Below are 24,908 nucleotides of genomic sequence, written 5' to 3'. Positions count from 1 at the left end.
TTGGGAATCGGTGTGGTGTTGCACCGATTTGGACGATGCCATTGCCTCTGATTTGACATGTCAAATCGCATGCCAAATCACATCGATGTGAATTTAGGCTTGGGGTCCATGCACACTGGGCTTAAAAAAATGCTGCTTGTGTTTTGCTGTAAAAGCAGCTATCTGTTATCCTATTTGTCTATGCACATTAGGACATTTAAGCCCGGTACACACGATCGGATTTTCAGCGGACTAAGCGTAGGACTTTTGTCCGAAGGGCGTTGGCCAAAAACTTGTCTTGCATACAAACGGCAAAGAATTGTCAGTCATCAAATGCGACACTACGCCATTTTTTCAGCTCTTTAGTGCCACCCTTTGGGCACCTTCTAATATTTTGTTTGGTGAGCATTGCTTCCGAGCATGCGTGTTTATACTTAGGACTTTTCTCTGACAGACTTGTATACACATGATCAGAAAATCTGACAACACACAATTGTTGTCGGCAAAATTTACAGCATGCTATCCAACATTTGTCTGCGGAAAATTCGACAACAATTGTCCGATGGAGCATACAAACGGTCAGATTTTCCAACAACGGCCTGTCATCACACAATTCCCGTCAGAAAATCCGATCATGTGTACGAGGCTTTCTCAACCTTTTAACCCTAGAGGAACCCAAAAAAAATGTTTTATGTCCCAAGGAACCCTTACTAAAACCAATTAATCGGGGCTCAATAGTAACAATAGTAACAATGCTCAAAGTCAATAGGAAGACTTGTCCTTTAAAATGGTGCTCAGAATGCCGCCCTTTAACCACTTAACCCCCGGACCATATTGCTGGTCAAAGACCAGGCCACTTTTTGCGATTCGGCACTGCGTCGCTTTAACTGACAATTGTGCGGTCATGCGACGTGGCTCCCAAACAAAATTGGCATCATTTTTTCCCCACAAATAGAGATTTCTTTTGGTGGTATTTTGATCACCTCTGTGGTTTTTAGTTTTTGCGCTATAAACAAAAATAGAGCGACAATTTTGAAAAAAATGAATATTTTTTGCTATTATGTCCCCCAAAAATATATATAAAAAAAGTGTTTTTCCTCAGTTTAGGCCCATACGTATTCTTCTACATATTTTTCATTAAAAAAATAGCAATAAGCGTTTATTGATTGGTTTTCGCAAAAGTTATAGCGTTTACAAAATAAGGGATAGTTTTTATGGCATTTTTCTTATTATTTTAGTTTTACTAGTAATGGCGGCGATCAGCGTTTTTTTTTTTTTTTTCGGTACTGCGACATTATGGCGGACACTTTTGCCCAATTTTTGGGACCATTGGCATTTTTATAGCGATCAGTGCTATAAAAATGCATTGATTACTATAAAAATGCCACTGGCAGGGAAGGGGTTAACACTAGGGGCCAAGGAAGGGGTTAAGTATGTTCCCTGGGTGTGTTCTAACTGAAGGGGGGGGGGGGGTGGACTGACTAGGGGAAATGACTGATCGCTGGTCATACATTATATGAACAGACGGTCAGGCATTTCTCCCCTGACAGGACCGGGAGCTGTGTGTTTACACACACAGCTCCTGGTTCTCGCTCTGTAACGAGCAATCGCGGGTGCATGGAGCCAGGCAAGCGCCCAGGATCAGGGACGAGCAGGGGGCGCGCGTGCGCCCCTATTGCCTGCTGGGAGAGATGACGTATAGCTACGTGATCTCACCCAGCAGAGCCGACCTGCCGCCGTATAACTGCGTCGGCTGGTCGGCAAGCAGCTTTGCTAAGTGGTGTTGAACCTTGAACTCTGTAGGGCATTATCAAATATGTGGTTCATCAGTCACAGCTCAAGGAACCCCTGGCAACCTCTGGAGGAACTCTCTTACCCCCCCCCCCCTTCCTGCCCAGACTAATTTTCAGCTTTCAGTGCTGTTGGTCTTTGAATGACAATTGTGCAGTCATGCAACACTGTACCCATCTGAAATGTGTTATCATTGTTTTAAGACATTTCTTTGTGCTATTTATTCACCACTGGGTTTAATATTTTTTGCTAAAGAAATGGAAAAAGACTACAAATTTTGGGAGAAAAAAATAAAAAGCTTTCCGCTGGCCATACATTATACAATTGTAATTTTCTTTAGATTTACCTTCAACTATATAGTACAAGGGCATGCATGAATGCATACAAATTGAAAGTGTTTAGGTCTGACCTCCGCTTATTATATGTTTTTGGTAAATCTAAAGAAAAATTGTACAAGAAAATTGTAAAATGCAATTTAGTTTCTGTTAAGAAATTTTGGCAGCTGTGATTGGCCTTTTTAACTCTGATCTGTGATCAGCTGTTTACTGGCAAAAAAACATTTCTCTTCTTAACCACTTAAGGACCGCCTCCTGCAGATATATGTCGGCAGAATGGCACGGCTGGGCAAGCACATACCTGTACGTCCTCTTTAAGTGCTCCGTGACCACGGCCGCGAGACCCGTGGACCCGATCGCCGCCGGAGTCCCGCGATCGGTCCCCGAAGCTGAAGAACGGGGAGAGCTGTGTGTAAACACAGCTTCCCCTAGTGGTTAACTTCCTAACTGCAATTGTAATTTTCACAGTAAACAATGCATTTTTATAGCATTTTTTGCTGTGATAATGACAATGGTCCCAAAAATGTGTCAACATTTTCGATGTGTCCGCCATAATGTTGCAGTAACAATTATTTTTTTCAAAATTGTTGCTTTATTTTTGTTTATAGCGCAAAAAAGCTCTATTTGTGGGGAAAAAAGGACGCCAATTTTGTTTGGGAGCCACGTCGCACGACCGCGCAATTGTCAGTTAAAGCGAAGCAGTGCCGAATCGCAAAAACTGGCCAGGTCCTTTACCTGCATAAAGGTCCGGGTCCCATACAAAATCGTTCTATGAGCTTTTTTGTCCTGCCAAAGTACTTCCATTTCTCTTATCGTCCATGGACGGACACGGCCTTCACAAGTCTTGACATATGGGTTATGTTCTAGTACTCTCCTATGAACAGGAATATAACCCATATGTCAAAACTTGTGAAGGCTGTGTCTGTCCATGGATGACAGAGAAAAGGATTTTACGGTGAGTACAACATTTTTTTTTTTTTAAGCCCAGCATACGTGGATCCTAACAATGCTATACATAAAGGTAAACAAAGCCTTCTATATGCAGCAGCCCAAGCCCCATCTTGGTCTGGCAATGTGCATGAGAGCTTTGGCTCTCCCGGGTCTTTCCCTCCTCGTTGGCTTAGACAGTAGCGGGAGCCATCAAAGCTTGCAAGCCAATGAGAGAGCGAGGGAGGGGCTAAGCCGTGCTCCATGGTCAAATGGACCTATGGTGCAGCCGCCCAGGAACGAGCCTGTTTGGGTGCCCCCATAGCAATCTGCTTACTATGGGGAACTAAGTAGGAGGGAGGGGCCAGGAGCGCTGGTGGTGAAACCGAGAAGAGGTTTGGGGCTGCTCCATGCAAAACCGCTGCACAGAGCGGGTAAGTATAACATGTTTGATGATAAAAATAACAAACCTTTAATATGTTAAAGCCCAACGCCAGGTTGGACTGATGTTAGTATGCATATGCCATACCTGCTGGACCCCTGTGATGGCAGAGAATCGCTGTAGTAGTAACCGATACTATAATAATCGTCACGGTCTTCCCATGTCTTGCTGAGCTGCTGCCCTGTTGCATAGTGAACGTGAGGTCGCTCGCTCGGCATAGGTGCCATTTACAGAACACCTTGCATTTTTCTCCAAGAATGCAAAGTGTTCTCTGAGTGGATGACATGGAGATTGCGACATACATCATCTCTCTGCCTCTCCACCTCATACAGTCAAAGAATGCCTTGATACACAAAAGTTAAAGGAGAAGTCCAGCCTGAGCTTGTTTGTCTGGGCTTCTTCTATGGGTCACAGGAGTGCAATTTGTTTGCACTCCTGTTACCTGTTTTCAGCAGAGAGCGGACTGACGTCACCAATATCCGTCCAGGCACTGCGTCATCCCAACTCTGGGAGTCTGGATCTGCCAGGTGCATAGACTGATGGCCGCCTAAGTCTCTCAGCAAGTTGTAGAGACGGCTGCTCCTCACCCCTTCACAGTTCAGCGCTCTAGTGAGCGGAGAGGAGAGCTGCTGACTGACAGGCATGGAGGAGAGGAGAGCTGCTGACTGACAGGCGTGGAGGAGAGGAGAGCTGCTGACTGACAGGCGTGGAGGAGAGGAGAGCTGCTGACTGACAGGCATGGAGGAGAGGAGAGCTGCTGACTGACAGGCATGGAGGAGAGGAGAGCTGCTGTCTGACAGGCAGTAGCTCTCCAATCGGGGAGGTGAGATAACTAAGCCATCGGCGATGTTCGATGGCTCGGTTCTCAGTGCAGAGTCGCCGGGGGACAGGTGCAGCATAAAACCGATGCTGCATCCACCTAGGTAAGTATAAAACTACAATAACCCCCAAACCCATACTTGTCTTTTAATTAAAGCTGAACAGCTAGTCTTGTTATCTAGCTCCTGTACCAGACTTTGGGATTAGACAAAGTGCAGCAGCATGCTGTTTACATCATCATTCTCCTTTTAGGAAGCTCTTGATAAATGTTTAATCCAGTTATGGATTCATTAAATTGTGCTCGGCTTTGAAAACCTTACGGGATTGCTTAGAAAACCTATCCAGAAACAGAGAACACCGGAGTACTTGAGATAAATAAACTTACACCAAAGTGCATTTGCGAAGCACAGGCTTTAATAAAAAGATGTAGCAAAATGTCAATGTGCACTGACACTTGTGAATTGTGTAAGTACATTTTGTCCCCTGCAATTTTGTGATAATATAAAATAAAGAGAACTCTGTACAGACAGAATTAGGAAATCCACAATTGAAGATGTGGTTTACAAGTTCAGGTGCGGTTTTTCAATCCTGACTTTATTTACCCCTTCAATCCCAAACACTTTCATCCTCTTCCTGCCCAGGCCACTTTCAAGTTTTCATTGCTTACACTTTGAATGACAATTACTTAGTCATGCAACACTATACCCAACTAGAACAATTTTTACCATTTTTGGAGACAGAGAGAGCTTTCTTTTGGTGGTAATTATTCAGCATTTGTTTTTTTATCATTTGCCATATAAATGACAAAATACTGACAAGTTTTTTTTTGTTTTTTTTGTTACTGTCATAAAAATGTTGCAAACATCTTTCTTTCTGAAATTTAGTCCAATATGTATGTATCCTGCTACATTTCTTGGGTAGAGATAACCCAAATCAATGTATATTATTTAGTCTGTGTGGAAATTATGGAGTCCACATGGTGTGTATGTATGTATGTATATATATAATATATAATTATACACACAGTTGTGCTCATAAGTTTACATACCCTGGCCGAATTTATGATTTCTTGGCCATTTTTCTGAGAATATGAGTGATAACACTAAAACATTTCTTTCACTCGTGGTTAGTGTTTGGCTGAAGCCATTTATTATGAATCAACTGTGTTTACTCTTTTTAAATTATAATGGCAACAGAAAATACCCAAATGACCCTGATCAAAAGTTTACATACCCCCAGTTCTTAATACTGTGTATAGCCCCCTTTAGCATCAATGACAGCTTGAAGTGTTTTGTGGTATTTATGGATGACCCTCTATATTAGAGCTGCACGATTCTGGCCAAAATGAGAATCACAATTTTTGGGTTAGAATGAAGATCACGATTCTCCCGGCGTAAAATATTTTACATTTATTCCTAAAAAAAAAAAAAAAATGGGCTAACTTTACTGGCTATTTTTTTTTTTAATTCATTAAAGTAATTTTTTCCCCAAAAAATTGCATCTAAAAAGACTGCTGCGCAAATACAGTGCAACATAAAATATTGCAACAACCGCCATTTTATTCTCTAGGGTCTCTACTAAAAAAATTATATAATGTTTGGGGGTTCTAAGTAATTTTCTAGCAAAAAAAAATAATGATTTTAACTTGAAAAGAGCTGTCAGAAAAAGGTTTGGGGCCAGATCCACGTAGCCTGGCGCATTGATGTGTCCGGCGTATCGTATCTCTGATACACTACGCCGCCGTAACTTACAGCGTATTTTCCTTATCCTCAAAGAATTTGCGCCGTAAGTTACGGCGGCGTAGTGTAACTTTGGCGGCGCAAGGGCGCGCAATTCAAATGGATGTGATGGGGGCGTGTTTTATGTAAATACATCTTGACCCGACGTAAATGAACTTTTTTTTTCAAAGGCGCATGTGCCGTCCGTGGGGGTATCCTAGTGCGCATGCTCGAAATTAACCCGCAACAAGCCAATGCTTACGACGTGAACGTCATTCTACGCAAAGCCCTATTCGCAAACGACTTACGCAAACGACGTAAAAAATTCGACGCGGGAACGACAGCCATACTTAACATAGGATACGCCGCATAAAGCAGGGGTAACTATACGCCGAGAAAAGCCTTACGGAAACTACGTAAAAAAATGCGCCGGACGTACGTTCGTGGATCGCCATATCTAGCTAATTTGCATACTCGACGCGGAAATCGACGGAAACGCCACCTAGCGGCCAGCGTAAATATGCACCTTAGATCCGACGGCGTACTAAGACGTACGCCAGTCGGATCTAGCACAGCTTCAGGCGTATCAATAGATACGCCAGCGTAACTTCTTTGTGGATCTGCCCCTTGGTGTTTAAGTGGTTAAACATTCCCTAATTTACATACAGAAGTTTATTCCTTTGATGTGATACAATGTTTAGACTTAAAGCGGGAGTTCACCCAATTATATATTTTTTTTTATCTTTTCCCCTTAGATGGATGCTCGTTTTGTCTAGGGGAATCGGCTAGTTGTTTTAAAATATGATCCGTACTTACCGTTTTCGAGATGCATCTTCTCCGCCGCTTCCGGGTATGGGCTGCAGGACTGGGCGTTCCTTCTTGATTGACAGTCTTCCGAGAGGCTTCCGACGGTCGCATCCATCGCGTCACTAGTAGCCGAAAGAAGCCGAACGTCGGTGCGGCTCTATACTGCGCACCGACGTTCGGCTTCTTTCGGAAAATCGTGACGCGATGGATGCGACCGTCGGAAGCCTCTCGGAAGCCTGTCAATCAAAATGGGAACTCCCAGTCCCGCAGCCCATACCCGGAAGCGACGGAGAAGATGCATCTCGTAAACGGTAAGTACGGATCATATTTTAAAACAACTAGCCGATTCCCCTAGACAAAACGAGCAGGAATCTAGGGGGAAATAGTGTCATGTGCAGGTGAACCTCCGCTTTAACTTTCCACTGATAAAGAATGTTTTTAAAACTTGCAGGCTGCCCAGACTTGGCAGATTGCCCAGAATTTAGCTGAGAGCAGAGAGGAAATTCTTTGCATACCAAAGTGCAGAGAGAAAATTATTTTCATGTAAAGATCGTGAAACCCTGTGTCATGAATCGCAACGGGAAAAAGATTGCGATAACAATTCTTGACGATTAATCGTGCAGCTCTACTCTATATCTTGCTGCCAATTCCTCTTGGCAAAAAGCCTCCAGTTCATGTAAATTCTTGGGCTGTCTTGCATGAACTGCATGTTTGAGATCTCCCCAGAGTGGCTCAATGATATTGAGGTCAGAAGACTGAGATGGCTACTCCAGAACCTTCACTTTATTCTGCTGTAACCAATGACAGTTCGACTTGGCCTTGTGTTTTGGATCATTGTCATGTTGGAATGTCCAAGTACGTCCCATGCACAGCTTCTTGGCTAATGAATGCAAATGTTCCTCCAGTATTTTTTGATAACATACTGCATTCATCTTGCCATCAATTTTGACCAAATTTCCTGTGCCTTTGTAGCTCAAACATCCCCAACACATCCGCAATCTACCTCTGTGTTTCACAGTAGGAATGGTGTACCTTTCATCATAGGCCTTGTTGACTCTTCTGCAAATGTAGTGTTTATGGTTGTGGCTAGGAGTGCACCGAATGGAAATTTTGGTGCCGAAACCGATACCAAAAATGAAGGATGCACTAGGCCGAAGACCGAAACTGATACCGAAAATGACAGTTTTAAAAATTTTTTTTTATATATAAGTGTATTTAACTTTTAATTAATATCATAAATTTAAATTAATATAAATTTATTGTTTGACATTATTGACACCTTTAGTGCAAAAAAGGTCAAGAAAAATGCAGTCTGCAGTCTAACTATCTCTCTTGTATCATGTCTGCATCACATTGCTAATAGTTTCCTTTCGGTGCACCTCTAGCAGACATGATACAGGAGATGGTCAGACTGCAGACATGATACAAGAGATCAATGCAGTCTCACCAGTGACCATCAAATGCAGCCTGCCTGTGCCCAGCAGCCTCACCAGGGCCCGCCATATGCAGCCTCACCAGGGCCCGCCATATGCAGCCTCACCAGGGCCCGCCATATGCAGCCTCACCAGGGCCCGCCATATGCAGCCTCACCAGGGCCCGCCATATGCAGCCTCACCAGGGCCCGCCATATGCAGCCTCACCAGGGCCCGCCATATGCAGCATGCCTGTGCCCAGCGGCCTCACCAGTGTCCATCATAAGCAGCCTGCCTGTGCCAAGCAGTCTCACCAGTGTCCATCATAAGCAGTCTCACCAGTGCCCAGCAGCCTTACCAGTGCCCCTCATATGCAGCATGCCTGTGCATTCATCAGCGGTGATCTCTGTGTGTCACGGAGCAGGGTTTGAATTGCATGGACCACAGTAACAATGTCCCTCCATCAAAAAATAAAAACAAGATCCATTTTTTAACAGGGTCATTTGGGTAGTTTATGTTTTGATTATGATTTTAAAAGAGTAAACACAGTTGATTGATAATAAATGGCTTCAGCCAAACACTAACCATGAGTGAAAGAATGTTTTGTGTTTATCATTCATATTCTCTGAGAAATGGCCAAGAAATCATAAATTCAATAAATTGTCATAAAAGAAAAAAATATCCGAATACTATGAAGTGCAAAGGAGGGATTTGGGGTCTTTTAGACAACCCGGTCCCTCCATAAAAAATACCTGTCACCGCCTATTTCCGTCACAAGAGATGTTTACATTCCTTGTGACACAATAAAAGTGCTTACATTTTTTTTTTCAAAAGCGACAATGTAAAAAAAAAAGGGATTTTATTTATATATTTTTTTGAATAAAGTGACCCCAGTCCCCTCGAGATGAAGATATTTTCCAGCACACCATTAAACGACGTGAAAAACTGATAATTTATTGCATGATCACAACACAAGGAGAGTGCAAAGTTTCGGAGTCACGCAGGACCCCTTGGTCAGACACGTCCCCTCGAGCTCGGGCAGCAAAGAAAACGCACACGCAAGTCGCACCTGCATATGTAAACGGTGTTCAAGTCACACATGTGAGGTATCGCTGCGATCGTCGGAGCAAAAGCAGTAATTCTACTGCTAGACCTCCTCTGTAACTCTAACCTGGTAACTTTTTTTTTTAAGTGCTGCCTATGGAGATTTTTAGGTACCGTAGTTTGTCGCCATTTGACGAGTGTGTGCAATTTCATGTTAGGTATTTATTTACTCGGCGTAACATCATCCTTCACATCATACAAACAAATTGAGCTTACTTTACTGTTTCGTATTTTACATTTTTCTATTTCATGAAAGTGTATTTTTTTCCTAAAAAAAATTGCATTTGAAAGACCGCTGCACAGTGTGACATAAAATGTTGCAACGATCGCTATTTTATTCTCTAGGCTCCCTGCTATATATGTTTGGGGGTTCTAAGTCATTTTTTTTAGCAAAGAATACGGATTTTATCTTGTAAGCAACAAATGTCAGAAATGGGCTTAGTCATAAAAGGGTTAAAGCACAGATTACTACTGATCACTTATTTGGAGACCCTGGAGCACCAGGACAATGGGAAATGCACACAAAATGACCACTTTTTAAAAAGCAAACACTCCAAGGTGTTTTCTAAGAGCCCTAATGAGTCTTTTAAAAATGTAATGGTGGGTGTGGAAGTTTTTTTTTTTTTTTTCCCCCCACAAAGTTATCAGTTAAGATATTTTTACCACATTACATACATACTTAGAAATATACCCCAAATTGCCTTCCTCAGGCATGAATTGCACATCTAATTTCCTGACTACCTATCAAATTTTTGAAGGCCCTGAAGCATGAGCACAGTGGGAACATTCATAAAATTACCACATATTGGAAAGCAAACGCCCCAAGGTGTTTTCTAAGAGACACACGGCGAGTCTTCAAAAATAAAATGTGTATGTATGTATGTGTATATATATGTATGTGTGTGTGTGTGTGTGTGTGTGTGTGTGTGTGTATATATATATATATATACATATAATATAATTTTATTTTATTTTTTTTATATACAAAGTCAGTTTAATAAGATTTTTCTCACTTGCAGCATTGGGCATACCTAGAATTACAAGCCAAAACACATTCGGCTACTCCTTATGAGTATGGCAGTACCACATGCATGAGACTTTTTCAGTGTTTCTGGACTGATTATGTACCAGACATTGTACCTTGTGTATCACACAAAGACAAACTCCTAAACTTTGTGCACAGCCTTCTCAGAAGAGTTATAGCTGCAAAGGGTGGGCCAACTCAGTATTGAACCCTACGGACTAAGACTGGCGTGCCATTAAATGCCATGTGCGTGTAAAGGCAGGTGTCCCAATACTTTTGACAATGTGTGTGTACACACACACACACACACACACACGTGTGTGTCAGGTTTCTGGGATGTAAAAAAATGAGACAACGATAAAGCCTTTCAGAACTTTTTCTACCTTAAGCCCAGGTTTACACTGACAGCGGGATTGAAATAGTGCAAGTTCAGCTGAACAGATGTCTATACAAATCGCACATCTAAGTCGCCAAAAGTAGTACAGAAACTACTTTTGGGAATCGGTGCAGCACCCCAAATGCCAAATCGCATCAATGTGGACCTGGGCTTAATGTGACCTATAAACTGTACAACTCAATTGAGGGGGCGAGTAAAAAAAACAACTAAAATAATGTGGTTGCATAAGTGTGCACACCCTTAACTGCTTGCCAACGGGCTCATGCCGTTATACGTCGGCAGTATGACTGTCTTGGGCGAAATCCTGTGTGGGTACATTGTACCCTTTAAGAGCTGCCAGAAGGCATGTGCACGGTGGGGGGGACCCAATGCGTGTGACCGGCGGGCATGATCTCTGCCGCCCACGCGCGATGGCAGGCACGAGCGCCAGCATGGGGATTTGTGTGTGTAAACACACAAATCCCAGTTCTGTCAGTGGAGAGGAGACATAGTTTGTTCCTACTAAGTAGGAACAATGATATGTCTCCTCCCCCAGTCAGTCTTATCCCCATACAGTTAGAACACCTCTAGGGAACACACATTTAACCGCTTGATCGCCCGCTAGTTTTAACCTCTTCCCCCACCAGTGACATTTACAGTTACATCAGTGCATTTTTTTTTATTTTTAGGCACTGATTGCTGTATAAATGTCAATGGTCCCAAAAATGTGACAAGTGTCCAATCGGTGTTCCGCAATGTCGCAGTACTGCTAAAAATCGCAGCTCACCGCCATTACTAGCAAAAAAAAAAGCCATAAATCTTTCACATAGTTTGTAGACGCTATAACTTTTGGACAAACCAATCAATATACGCTTATTGCGATTTTTATTTTTTTTACCAAAAATACGTAGAAGAATATATATTGGTCTAAACTGATGAAGAAATGTGTGTTTTAAAAACATTTCTGGGGATATTTATTATAGCAAAAAGTAAAAATAAAAATTAGTTTTTTTTTCTCTGCAAAATTGTCGCTCTTTTTTTGTTCATAGCGCAAAAAATAAAAACCACAGAGGTAATCGGCACCAAAAGAAAGCTATATTTGTGGTGGAAAAAAGGACGCAAATTTTGTTTGGGTACAGCATTGCATGACCGCGCAATTGTCAGTTAAAATGACACAGTGCCAAACTGTAAAAAGTGCTCTGGTCAGGGAGGGAGTAAAATCTTCCAGGGCTGAAGTGGTTAAACTAATACTTTGTTGAAGCACCTTTTGATTTTATTACATCATTCAGTGTTTTTAGGTATGAGTCTATCAGCATTACACATCTTGACTTGACAATTTTTGCCCACTCTTTGCAAAAACACTCCAAATCTGTTAAGTTGTGGGGGCATCTCCTGTGCACAGCCCTCTTCAGATCAACCCACAGATTTTCAATCGGATTCAGGTCTGGGCTCCGGCTGGGCCATTCCAAAACTTTAATCTTTTTATGGTGAAGCCATTCCTTTGTTGATGTTGATAGGTCGTGTTCAGCTTTCTAGCAGAAGCCTGAAGTTTTTGTGCCAATATTGACTGGTATTTGGAACTGTTCATAATTTCATCTACCTTGACTAAGGCCCTCATTCCAGCTGAGGAAAAACAGACCCAAATGATGCTGCCACCACCATGCTTCACTGTGGGTATGGTGTTCTTTTGGTGATGTGCAGTGTTGTTTTTGCACCAAACCTCATACTTGCCAGCTTTGTGTAATGGTTTTGCACAGAGCAGCCCTGATTCTCCTCTTCTGTGGTCCCCCACTGAAGTTTCTGGCTCCTCCTGCCTTCAGAGTGCCCCAATAGCAAGCTGCAAAGTATAATATAGAATGCCCCCTTAGCAAGGTAAAAAAAATCTGACTTTAGAACCACTTACTTCCTGTCCAGGACTACATGTCCCATGAGACTTTGCTCCTCACTCATTTACAAGTTCTCAAGCACTTACTGACATGTCTGGACGGTGTACTGAGCTGTATGTGTGCTGCATTGTATTTACTGATATGTAAACAAATAATGCATTCTGTATGCGGGCCAACTAATCGGCTGGCCGATTAATTGATTATGAAAATAGTTGGCATGCAATCCATTCATACAAAGAAACCAAAACAAACAAGTTCAGAAATGAAGTTATGTGTAATAAAATGGAATGCTACAGGGAAAAAGTATTTAACACGCTAACTGAAATGTATTTAATACTTCATACAAAATCCTTTGTTGGTAACGACAGCTTCAAGATGCCTCCTGTACGGAAAACTAGTCGCATGCATTGCTCAGATGTGATTTTTGGCCCATTCTTCTGCACAGTCTTCAAATCTTGAAGGTTCAGTGGGCTTCTTCTAAAAACTGGTTTTTAGTTCTTTCCATAGAATCTTCTATTGGATTCAAGTCAAGTGATTGGCTGGCCTATTCTAGCAGCTTTATTCTCCTTCTTTGAAACCAAGTGAGAATTTCCTCAGCTTTTTGTTTGGGATAATTGTCTTGCTGATTCCCTCATTTCATCTTCATCATCCTGGTAGATGGCAGCAGATTTTCTAGCAAAGTCTTGGTACATTTTACCATTCATCCTTCAATGATATGAAGTTTGCCGGTACTGTATGCTGATAAACAGCCCCACACCATGATGTTCCCACCATCAAACGTCACTGTAAAATTATGTTCTTTCCACTTCTGAATTATGACCCCAACCGTGCTCACTGGAACATTTTGAAATACTTCTATAACCAATGCCGACAGTATGTTTTGCAACAGTAAGGTTGCAAAGATCTTGAGAGAGCACTTTGCTTTTACCCATCATGAGATGTTTCTTGTGTGACACCTTGGTAATGAGGCACCTTTTTTAAAGGTCATCAGTTGAGACTGAACCAGCCGATATTAATTTGCACTGACAAGGGGCAGGATTACTTTCTAATTACTGATAGATTTCAGCTGGTGTCTTGGCTTTCCATGCCTTTTTTGCACCTCCCTTTCTTCATGTGTTCAATACTTTTTCCATTTTATTACACCTAACTTAATTTCTGAACTCATTTGTTTTGGTTTCTTTGTATGTATAGATTGCATGTGTTGTTGCCCACATGTGATTACAATTTTCATGTCAAAAGCAGCTTTAGAAATATATTTAATAAGAAAAATGCATCCACCTAGGTAAGTATGATTCTTGCAAAATAAAAGAAACCCATACTTCTCTTTTAATACTAATGAAAACTGAGGGGAAAAAGACAAAGAAGAGAAAACTGATGCAGCCACCACATCTAATGATTGGTTAGGCTGCAATATAATACATTTTGGGGTTTAAACCACTTTAAACAAACTTATCATATGTTTCTGCTCCTGTGTATTGGTTTTGCAAATAGCAGCCCAGATCCTTCTCCTCTCGGATCACACACTGGCTCTCCAGGCCTCTCCCTTATACTGGGTGCCCCCACGGCAAACCGCTTGCTGTGGGGGCACCCAAGCTGAGCCTCTGCTCTGTATGTCCATTCAGACACAGAGCTGCAGCTTGGTCCAGCCCCCCCTCTCCTCATTGGCTCACTGACTTTGGCAGGAGCAAATAGCACCTGCTGTGCATCTCGGCCAATCAGAACGGAGAGTCCCAGAGAGCCGATTCTCTCATGCAACATCGCTGGATTGAGAAGGGGCTCGGGTAAGTGTTGGGAAGGCTGCTGCACAAAGAACATTCTGCTTTTAGAACCACTTTAAGTCTGACTGTATGAGATGTGACAGGAAATAATCAAAAATGGAACTTCAACAGAACTTGGAATAGCCGGAGGGAGACAACAGGAAGTGGGAGGAAATCTACCCCTTGGAAAGGAAATTCACTCCTGTAAAGCCCCATACACACGATCGGACCTTTGTCCGACCAAAATCACATCGGAATTCGATCGGAGTAAAAGACAACATGTTCTCTATTTAAACCCCGATGGAATTTCCTATAGAAAAAGTCAGATAGTGTGTACGGGGCATAAGAGTTATTATGGGAAAACGGTACCTCCACTGATGCTTTATCGCCAAGGCTGGTTTCCACAACAACCCAAAATTTTCAAAATCCAATTGCCAATGGGACAGAAAGTGAGGTGACATTTTCTGAACAGGAGCACAGACAGCAAAACAAACGTTGCAGGGGTGTTAACCCTTCTCTATGCTATCCTAAAAGCTGCACTTAAAAAATGTATCTGTTCTGACTTACAAACAGATTCAACTTAAGACCATATCTTGTTTGTAACCCGGGGACCGCCTGTACATGACTGATAAATGCAGTATGTATACCAAGCTATTTTATTCTTGTGACGGGTGAGCTATTAGAATGCACATTATGGCATACTTGCCTCCTGAAATACCCTTCTCCATCTTACAGCTGGAAATGGGCCAGGGTGTACGCTACCGTACGCATGTGCCCACAGGCCATGTACACTAAGTAAAAAAAAAAATACTAAAAGCAAGAGGAAGCTGTTTTTTTGGCATAATTGCAGATTTCTCCTGCCAAAACTCCTTCTAGCGTTGTTTTTTAAATTTAGATATACTTTAAAGGGAAAAGTAGCTTTTTTTTCCAAGTTGGCTAATTAGTGCAGTGTTTAAAAGTAATTTTGATCTGACTTGCAGATTTTTATGATATTTTGCTTTCACACCTTTTGTAATTAGATTAACTGTTTTGCTGCCAAGCAGATTATTTTATAATTTTTTTTTTCAGCCTCTTACGTACACACAAACACACGTGCTTAAATGAACTTCTCTTATTTGCATCCTTTTAGTCTTTTATAAATAAAGTTGATGTCGGGTTTCCAATGCTCTGGCATGAAAGTTGTGCGACTTTGCCAGACGACTTTGGTGCACCGCTTTGACTCGACTTCGAAGCAATTTCAGGGAATGTCTGTAATTTTGGATCTAAATAACATCAATTAAGATGAGGATGCGACTTCCATTCAATTCTATGGGCTGAAGTCAGACCAAAGTTGCACTGACACAAGTTGGACCAGTTAAGGCGGCTCTCATAGGGAAACATTGATTCTTAGATGCCATACGGCACATGCTCTCAAACTCGGAGCGCATGTTGCACCAGTTTGAACAGGAAACCTGTGCTCTCTTCCTGCATTCTCTCTAAAAAAACAAAACCTTCCTGTTCTTATCTGCAGCTTAGGGACTAACTTACTCACAATCCACTATATGAAAAGAGCGGGAGTGGTTGAGTAGTTTAGCAGAAGACAATGGGCAGAGCTGACAACAATCAGTCGTTTTGTCAACCTTAAAGCGGATGTTCGCTGAAAAAATAAATATTAAAAGCCAGCAGCTACAAATACTGCAGCTGCTGACTTTTAATATTAGGACACTTACCTGTCCTGGAGTCCAGCGCCGTCCACAGCAGAGGACGAGTGATCGCTGTCTCCCCTCCATCCTCGGTGAGGGAACCAGGAAGTGAAGCGCTCCGGCTTCACTACCCGGGTTCCCTTCGTCGCATGCGCGAGTCGCGGTACGCCTGCCTATTGGCTTCTGCTGTGTACTGGGAGCCGAATGTTCCCAGAACACAACGGGGGGGGGGGGGGGGGTGACGTCATACCCGCAGTCTGCCCAAGACTGTGTGGCCGGATGTGGGAGCAAATATCTGTCTTTAGACAGGTATCTGCATTTTGCACCCCCCTCCCCCTGAAAGGTGTCAAATGTGACACCGGAGGGGGGGAGGGTTCCGATCAGTGGGAGTTCCACTTTAGTGTGAAGCTCTGCTTTAAATAGGAACTTAAAAGCTGAATGCATCTTTGGGGCGCAAGGTCTCTAACATCCACCAGCCATGCTCTAGGTAAGCGGGACTGGGGGGGGGGGGGCGTGAAGAGGGGGTCCTGTGTAAGTTCACCTTACAGATTTTTCAACATTTAGGCCTCATGTACACTTCCGTTGATAAACGGATGTTGAGGAGCAGTTGGGCGTGTTTTTTTTTCAGCAGCCCCTGAACTCTCCTCAATGTTATCTTATGTGTACATGTACTGAAAGCTAATAAATTGCATTCAGGACGTTGGTTTACGGGCACTGGCATGTAACCCAAGTTTATGCATTTTTTTGTTTATAAGCGCTTTTAAAGAGGAATATGTAAGATATGGGGAAAACACAATTTTCACCACGCGCTGTTGCCTGCAAGAAAGGGGGGGAGGGGCAGACACAGAGAAAGACTGAGCGTTACCAAGAGAATCCATAGTTAAATCGTATTTGGGAGGGTCTCCTGAAGTTATTTTTAAAAACGCCTATTAATCGCAAATGCTCATAACTGCTGCTAAACTCTCATAAACTCGGTATATAAAAGTTGTCTGTTTATCATCTGTCAGTTTCCAGCATTCAGAAGAGGTTTTCAACTGCTCTGTGTACAAAAGACCTTAGGTGGGGTACAATCTGCTATTCTCAAGGCCTTACCAAAACGTTGACATTGATTAAACTACGTTGGAAAGTTCCTCCTTTCAGAAGTCCTGTTGCGTGCACTTACTGCCTGCTTCATATTCTATTGTGTGTGTGTGTGTGTGTATGTATCTACATATACACTGATCTGCCATAACTTTATGACCACCTGCCTAATATGGCGTAGGTCCCCTTTTGCCACCAAACTGCCCTGATCTTTTGAGACTTGAACATCACTAGACCTCTGAAGGTATGCTGTGGTAAACTTGCGTTCCTCAAACCAGTCTTGAACCAGGGCACATTATCCTGATAAATGGGCCACTGCCATCAGGGAATACCGTTTCCATGAAGGGGTGTATTTGGTCAGCAACAATGTTAAGGTAGGTGACGTGTCACATTCACATGAAAGGCAGAACCCAAGGTTTCCCAGCAGAACTCGGGCCCACTTCCAGGGCCAATCACTCTCTGGTAGTTGCTGTAGTTAATACATGCAAGCCACTGTGGTAAGCTGTGTGAGCCGTTAGCTTTCCTTTGCTTTCAATGGGGCTACCTTCCGCAGCTAATTGCCGGGACCCCCTGCTCCGTGTGTGCTAAAAATGCAGGTGTGAAGGTAGCCCTAATCAATGTTATTCATGTACCCTGTTGGTGGCCATAATGATTGTATGTGTGTGTATAATATACATTATACATTTTTCCTTCTACTTTCATCTTGGAATTAATCTTCAGACCCCTTTCACACTGAAGCGTTTTAGCGTTAAAAATAGCACTGTTAAAACGCTCATAAAACGCTCTCCATGCATCTCAATGGACCCTTTCCCACTGATTCCTGCAAACAGCAGCTTTTGGGCGCTGAAAAAAAACGCTCCTCTCCATTGAAATGAATTGAAAGCGCTGTAAAAACGCCTTGCCCTTTCACACTGAGGCACTGCAAAAATGCCCTAAAACCAGGGCTCAAGTCCTGCGGGAACGCGTGGGAATGGAGTTGCTGCACTTTTTTCACAGCAGGAACTCAGTTCCCTTTGCAGGACTAGAGCAGCCGAGCCGACCAAGCCAATCCTTCACTAAGCGGCGATGCCCAGGTCGAGTCACTGTCAGGGGCAGGCGAACCATAGTAAAAAACATGCGGTTTAGTAATTATGCATATGAGCGTATCATTTTTTTTTTTTTTGGTGGGGGAGTGGATCTTGGGTGGGAGTTCCCACACTTTTTTCCCCAGGACTTGACCCCTGCCTAAAACGTTAGGGTCTTAGCGGGGCTTTACCAGCACATTGGGATTGCAGATGAGGCTAACGCTCGAATAACGCCCCAGTGTGAAAGGGGCCTAAATGATGGCTTTAAAACTATTCTTCTACCCCTGGAATATGTGCTGTCTAATATGTATGTTTTGTTCTATCCATATCCTCGAGTGTTTGGGAATGGAGGTCATAAGTTTGTTTTTCAATTATAATTGATCTTTACTTATTATAGTGGGACTGACTTCTAAAAGAAGGGGCTGTATGGTCCTTCAGCCCATACAGGTGTGGGACAGAGGCCCTTATTTGCAGCTATTTTTTGCAATGATACAAGATATGTTTTTGCCTTGAGTTGGGCACATCTTTGCCAGTTAATATTTAAAGGCTTTGTTCCCTGATCTTTTTTTTTTCTTTTTCTTTTTCTTTATTATATTGTTTTGTTTTACTCTCTAGGTTCGTCCACAAAAGAGCCAGAAGGATTGTTGATTAAGTGACACAAACTGAATAATCTATCTGAGAAACATGTCTGTCCGGGAATCTTTCAATCCTGAAAGTTATGAGCTTGACAAGAGCTTCCGCCTAACTCGATTTGCAGAGCTTAAAGGCACCGGGTGCAAAGTTCCTCAAGATGTTTTACAAAAACTGCTAGAATCTTTACAGGAGAATCACTTTCAGGATGATGAGCAATTTCTTGGTGCAGTTATGCCAAGGCTGGGTAAGTTGTTGGGTGTTGTAAGTGTAACTCCAATAAATATGAGTTGAAGATGCTCACAAGAGATTGTATGCAGTATATGGCATTTGTAACACGGAGTTGCAGGATCTTTCACAATGCCATGTAATACATGACCTAATCGTGTCTGTGTAAACAAATCACTGGTGGAATTTGGGTAATTCTAGGTTGGTGACCACATGTATTGTACTGTTATTGACCTATCATTATGAATATGGCCTTGCTGGACCATAGGAGCAGTGACCAGTTTGCTTGGAGCATAGATTTAAAAGGAATCCGGTCCACATTGTTTTTGGTGCTGGCAGCAAAATCCTGCATGGGGGAAAAAAAGTTATCTGTACACATGTAAGATTTGCCCTAACGTTTATATGCATACAGCATAAATGGTGCCTATTGGCCGCTCCACAGGGCCAACATGTAAACTTCAATGATGTGGTGGCAGCAGCACCACTTATTTCACACTATTATTGTCTACACCAAGCCCCCCGCCCCCATTTAGTCATTCATGCAGTGGTAGCAGTTATACAGAATAACCTTTGTCTTTTTCATTCTGAAAAGATATAATACTTCTGCAAATCGTACACCCCTTGTGTGTATGAGCCAATACACTGTGAGCAGACTTTTTTTCCAGTCTCTCACGCTCTCTATGGCTCTCTGGCGGTCTGTCACAATCTGTCTGGCTTGCTTTTTGATACTCTTACGCTCTCTGGTGACCTGATGCTTGCTCTGGCTCTCTTGATGATGGTCTCTCTCTCTCTCTCTCTCTCTCTCTCTCTCTCTCTCTCTCTCTCCAACTCTTGTGCTCTGTAGTGCTCTCTTTCTGATGGCATCAAATGCTTTCTTTTGACATTTTCTAGTTGTTATTTTTCTCACTCTCATGTCTATATCTCTATCTTTCTTTTCATGTATGACTGACTACTTAGTCTATGCCACATTTCAGGTAGTATTGAGCTTATGATATAAGAAGAATGAACTCCAAAATTTGTATTGGGGGAAAAAAAGAAAGATTGCTAAATATAAGATAATATAATTTTTTGCCATAAAATTATTCTTGTATTAAAAAAAATTATGAAATAAAAAATGTAATTCAATATGAAAAAACAATAGCTGTATGTCTGTGTCACTAAAGTGTTTGTAAATAGGAGAATGTCTGAACACAAAGGCAACTGTTGCTGGCATTGCTCTGAAACATTTAAAAGCTTTACTATGTGGCAATAAAATCACTCTGGATACTATTGGTCACCAAGGCTATCGACTGTATTTTGCTGGCTAATAATTTTTTAAGCTGCTATCTGGTGAATTTTGTACAGACCTGACTAAGAGCTTGTTTATTCTTGCGTTTTTGGGGGGCAGTTAAAAACGTGAAGTTGAGTCCCCCTTAAACTGCAAAGGTAGTGGAGGGGGGTGTACACATGCCGTGGTTCCGATGCTTTACTTCGCAGCCATGGCAAGTGTTAAACTGCCTGTCATGTTCGGCAGGCAGCACCGCTCTCCAAAGTCAGTTAAATAACTGAGACAGAATAAGCCCCCTACCTGCACAGAAAAATACTAGAATTCTTTCTTTGTGCCCATCCTGCTACCTATTATTATGTATCGATTGTTTTCTTTCACTTTTGCTGTGTTTCATATCTTATGAGGCAGACACCAGCCTATACAGGAGCTTGGATTAGGTCAGACATTTTACTTTATTTGCATCACTGTGCAAATAACTCACAGAAAAGATTACCTGTAAAAGCAATCTGACACACAAATTGGATATACGTGGATTTATGCCAAGTTCAAGTAATATTATTTGGATTAGAGAACCTGTTCATACTAGAATAAGATTTCTGTACTTGTTGTAAAATCCTTTCCTTGGAAGCCATTGAGTGACTCAGGAAGTCCTTTCTTTTTCTTTTTTTTCGGTTATACTGTTGTGTACAGGAGAAATGGGTACTGGCAAGCAAACTGGGCCAGCCCAGGATAATCCCTTCTGCTACCAGCATTCCCCAGTTTTGTAGCGAGCAGTATTGAGAGCATGATCTAAACGAAGAGTGGTGGGACATGTGTCCCTAATAGACTCAGAGAAAAGGATTTTATGAGAAGTGCAAATATCCTATTAGGAAATTTGAAAATTTTCAGGATTTACAAAAGCATGCCTAATGGAGGTTGAGCAACACAAAGCTAAACAAGCTGAAAGTCGGGGGCTTTTCTGCAGTTTGAAAAACCACCTAAAGGACCCTTTGCCAAAAGCTGGCATCTGATAAAACCTGAACACTCACCTGGTATAACTTGGAGAACATGTGAACAGAATAGCAAGTCACATACTTGACAATCTAGAAAACTGTTTAAATAGCTTAATGCTGAAAAAAGCCCAAAAAGACTTGCCTAATAGACCTAGTAGAGTGCACCTTGACAGGAAGAGTTAGAACCCAGTCCTCAAGACCATAAGCTTGGCTAATGGCTAGTCTGAGCCACCTAGAGATCATAGAACAATGAACAAACAATGTCCTGGTTAAAGTAAAAAAAAAAAACGGAAATTACTTTTGTAGGAAGGAAATCCTGGGCCTCGAAACCACCTTGGCCCTATGCAAAACCAAAAAAGGTTCTTTGCATGATAAGGTCTCAAGTTCAAAATGCTTGCATTGCAGAGCTGGTGGCTACAAGAAATGCCACCTTGTGGGTGAGGGTAGAGAGGAATGTCTCTAATGGGTTTCTGAAGTGCAGAGAGAACCAATGTCACGGAACCATGAACCAGACGTACAACAAGAGATAAGTGAAAATAAGAAGGCTTTATTGAAAATCAAGCTGTAAAGCAAAAGTCCAAACGGATGGTTAAACAGAGTCTTGCGAAGCCAGAGGTCAGGAACCAGCAGGGAAGTCAGACGAAGCCAGGATCAGGAACCAGCAGGGAAGTCAGACGAAGCCAGGATCGGAACCAGAAGCAGCAGCAGTCTTAGAAGCATGTGAACACAGGAGGACCAAGCAAGGAACTAAAGCCACAGAGCTCCTATATATGTGAGCCAGGCATCCAGCTCCTCCCAGTGGGAAGGAGGAGCCGCAGGGTGGGAGGCTACAAGAGTCCCAGAAACCAAGATGGCCGCCAGCACATGTCAAACGAAGGAGACAGGAGAGAGGTAAGACCATGACAGTACCTCCCCCTCAAGGGCCCCTCCTCCGCGGTGCAAAAAACGGTTTCTGAGGGAAACGTGCGTGGAAGGCTCGGAGCAAGGCAGGAGCATGGACATCTGCGGAGGGAACCCAGGAACGCTCCTCTGGACCGTAACCACGCCAGTGGACCAAAAACTGCACCCGACCGCGGACCAGGCGTGAGTCCAGGATATTGCTCACCTCATACTCCTCATGATTGCCCACTTGGACCGGACAAGGCCGAGGAACCGAGGAAGTGAAGCGATTGCACACCAGTGGCTTCAACAGGGAGACATGAAACACGTTGGAGATCCGCATGCCAGGAGGAAGCGCAAGGGCATAGGCTACCGGGTTTACCCTGCGAAGCACTCGGAAGGGACCAACAAAGCGAGGAGCCAGCTTGGGAGTGGGCACTCGAAGGTTGAGGTTGCGAGTGGACAACCATACACGGTCTCCGACCTGGTAGGAAGGAGCAGGCGCTCGTCTGCGATCAGCCTGGAGTTTCTGGCGCTGCGCAGAGACCTCAAGGGACTTCTGGATCTGTACCCAAGAGGCGCGTAGGACGGAAAGGTGATCCTCCACAGCCGGAATATCCTGGGGAGAGAATGCCTCCGGTAACACGGCAGGTTGGAAGCCATAATTGGCCATGAAGGGAGACGTCCCAGAGGAAGAGTTCACCGCCGTGTTCCTGGCAAACTCAGCCCAAGGCAGGAGGTCAACCCAATTGTCTTGGTGATCGGAGACATAGCAACGAAGGAATTGCTCCAAGGCCTGATTGGATCGTTCTGCGGCCCCATTGGACTGAGGGTGGTAGGCCGAGGAGAAGGAGAGATGAATCCCCAACTGGGAGCAAAAGGCGCGCCAGAACCTGGACACAAACTGACTCCCCCGATCCGACACTATCTCCTTGGGCAAACCGTGCAACCGGAAGACCTCCCAGGCAAAAATCGTGGCCAATTCTTGTGCAGAGGGTAACTTCTTGAGAGGAACACAGTGGCACATTTTGGAAAACCGATCCACAATCATGAGAATGACCGTATGGCCTCGGGATGCAGGGAGATCCACAATGAAATCCATCCCCAGGTGTGACCATGGGCGCTCCCCGGTGGCTATGGGTTGCAGCAGGCCCAACGGAAGGTGCCGAGGGGACTTACTCTGGGCACAAACGGAGCATGCCGCTACATATGCGGCGATGTCGGAACGTAGGGAAGGCCACCAGAACAGACGTGAAACAGCCCAGGACAGCTGATTCTTACCAGGATGCCCCGCGGTCTTGGAGTTATGGTAGGTTCGCAACAACCGAGTGCGCAACTCCTCAGGCACAAAACATCTGCCGTTGGGTCTCCCAGAGGGAGAACCAGATTGAGCCGCCAAAATCTGCTCACCAAGGGGAGAGGTCAGGCTGGTGCGAATGGCGGCCAGGATCTGATTCGGAGGTATGACCGAAGTCGGTATAGATTCCTCCCTGGACAGCTCGGAGTACTGCCGTGATAAGGCATCCGCCCTGATGTTCTTGGAACCGGGTAGGTAGGAGACCACGTAATTAAAACGTGACAAGAACAGAGCCCATCTGGCCTGACGTGGTGTCAATCTCTTGGCCTCAGAAAGGTAGGTCAGATTCTTGTGGTCCGTCAGGATGAGAACCGGAACCACGGAGCCCTCGAGCAAGTGCCTCCACTCTTTGAGAGCCTGCACTATGGCCAATAACTCCCTGTCACCAATCTGATAGTTGCACTCCGCGGGTGACAGTTTCCGGGAGTAAAACCCACAAGGAAGCAGCGGACCCTCTGGTGTTCTACGCTGAGACAGAAGGGCGCCTACTCCCGTCTCAGATGCGTCCACCTCGAGGACAAAGGGCAACCCAGGGTTGGGATGAGACAGAATCGGGGCCGACACAAAGGCGGATTTTAGGGCCTCAAAAGCCCGGATGGCCTCGAGCGGCCAGACCTGGGAATTACTGCCCTTCCTGGTCAGATCCGTGAGAGGCTTGGCCAGCATGGAGAAGTCCCTGATGAACTTCCGATAATAATTGGCGAAGCCCAAAAAGCGCTGCAAGGAACGAAGACCACTGGGCTGAGGCCACTGTAAGACAGCCGAAACCTTCTCAGGGTCCATGGAGAACCCCTCAGCGGAAATGATGTAACCTAAGAAGGTTACCTGGGATCGGTGAAATTCGCATTTCTCAAGCTTACCGAACAGCTTGTTCTCTCGTAACCGTTGCAACACTCGCTTGACATCCAGAATGTGGGCCTCCATGGATTCAGAGTATACCAAGATGTCATCCAAATAGACCACCACACACTGCTGCAACAGGTCACGGAAAACATCGTTGATGAATTCCTGAAAGACTGCGGGCGCATTGCACAACCCAAAGGGCATAACCAAGGATTCATAATGACCGGTCCTGGTGTTAAACGCGGTCTTCCACTCATCGCCCGCCTTGATCCTTACCAGGTTATATGCCGCCCTCAAGTCGAGTTTGGTAAAGACCGTGGCCCCCTTAAGGCGATCGAACAGCTCGGAAATCAAGGGTATCGGGTAAGCGTTCTTGATCGTGATGCGATTAAGGCCCCTGTAATCGATGCAAGGCCTCAACTCACCGCCCTTCTTTTTCACAAAGAAAAATCCAGCCCCTGCCGGGGACGAGGATTTGCGAATGTGACCACGGGACAGCGCCTCCATCA

The 24,908-nt window shown here is 43.8% G+C and overlaps 1 protein-coding gene across 2 annotated transcripts in view; it reads left to right on the top strand.

Annotated features, from left to right (window-relative positions):
* The window catches only part of SEPHS1 (selenophosphate synthetase 1), an 89,412-nt gene that overhangs the window by 6,239 nt on the left and 58,265 nt on the right, over positions 1 to 24,908 (top strand). For both annotated transcript variants that reach the window (XM_040343411.1, XM_040343410.1), the window contains exon 2: positions 18,819 to 19,080. In XM_040343411.1, coding sequence (XP_040199345.1) covers positions 18,888 to 19,080 — 193 coding nt within the window. In that variant the 5' untranslated portion in view covers positions 18,819 to 18,887. The remainder of the gene's footprint in view (positions 1 to 18,818; positions 19,081 to 24,908) is intronic.

Source organism: Rana temporaria, chromosome 3 (genome assembly GCF_905171775.1).
Source record: "Rana temporaria chromosome 3, aRanTem1.1, whole genome shotgun sequence".
Classification (NCBI taxonomy): domain Eukaryota; kingdom Metazoa; phylum Chordata; class Amphibia; order Anura; family Ranidae; genus Rana; species Rana temporaria.
The sequence above is the reverse complement of the archived record's forward strand: the minus strand, read 5'-3'. Positions and strand labels throughout refer to the sequence as shown.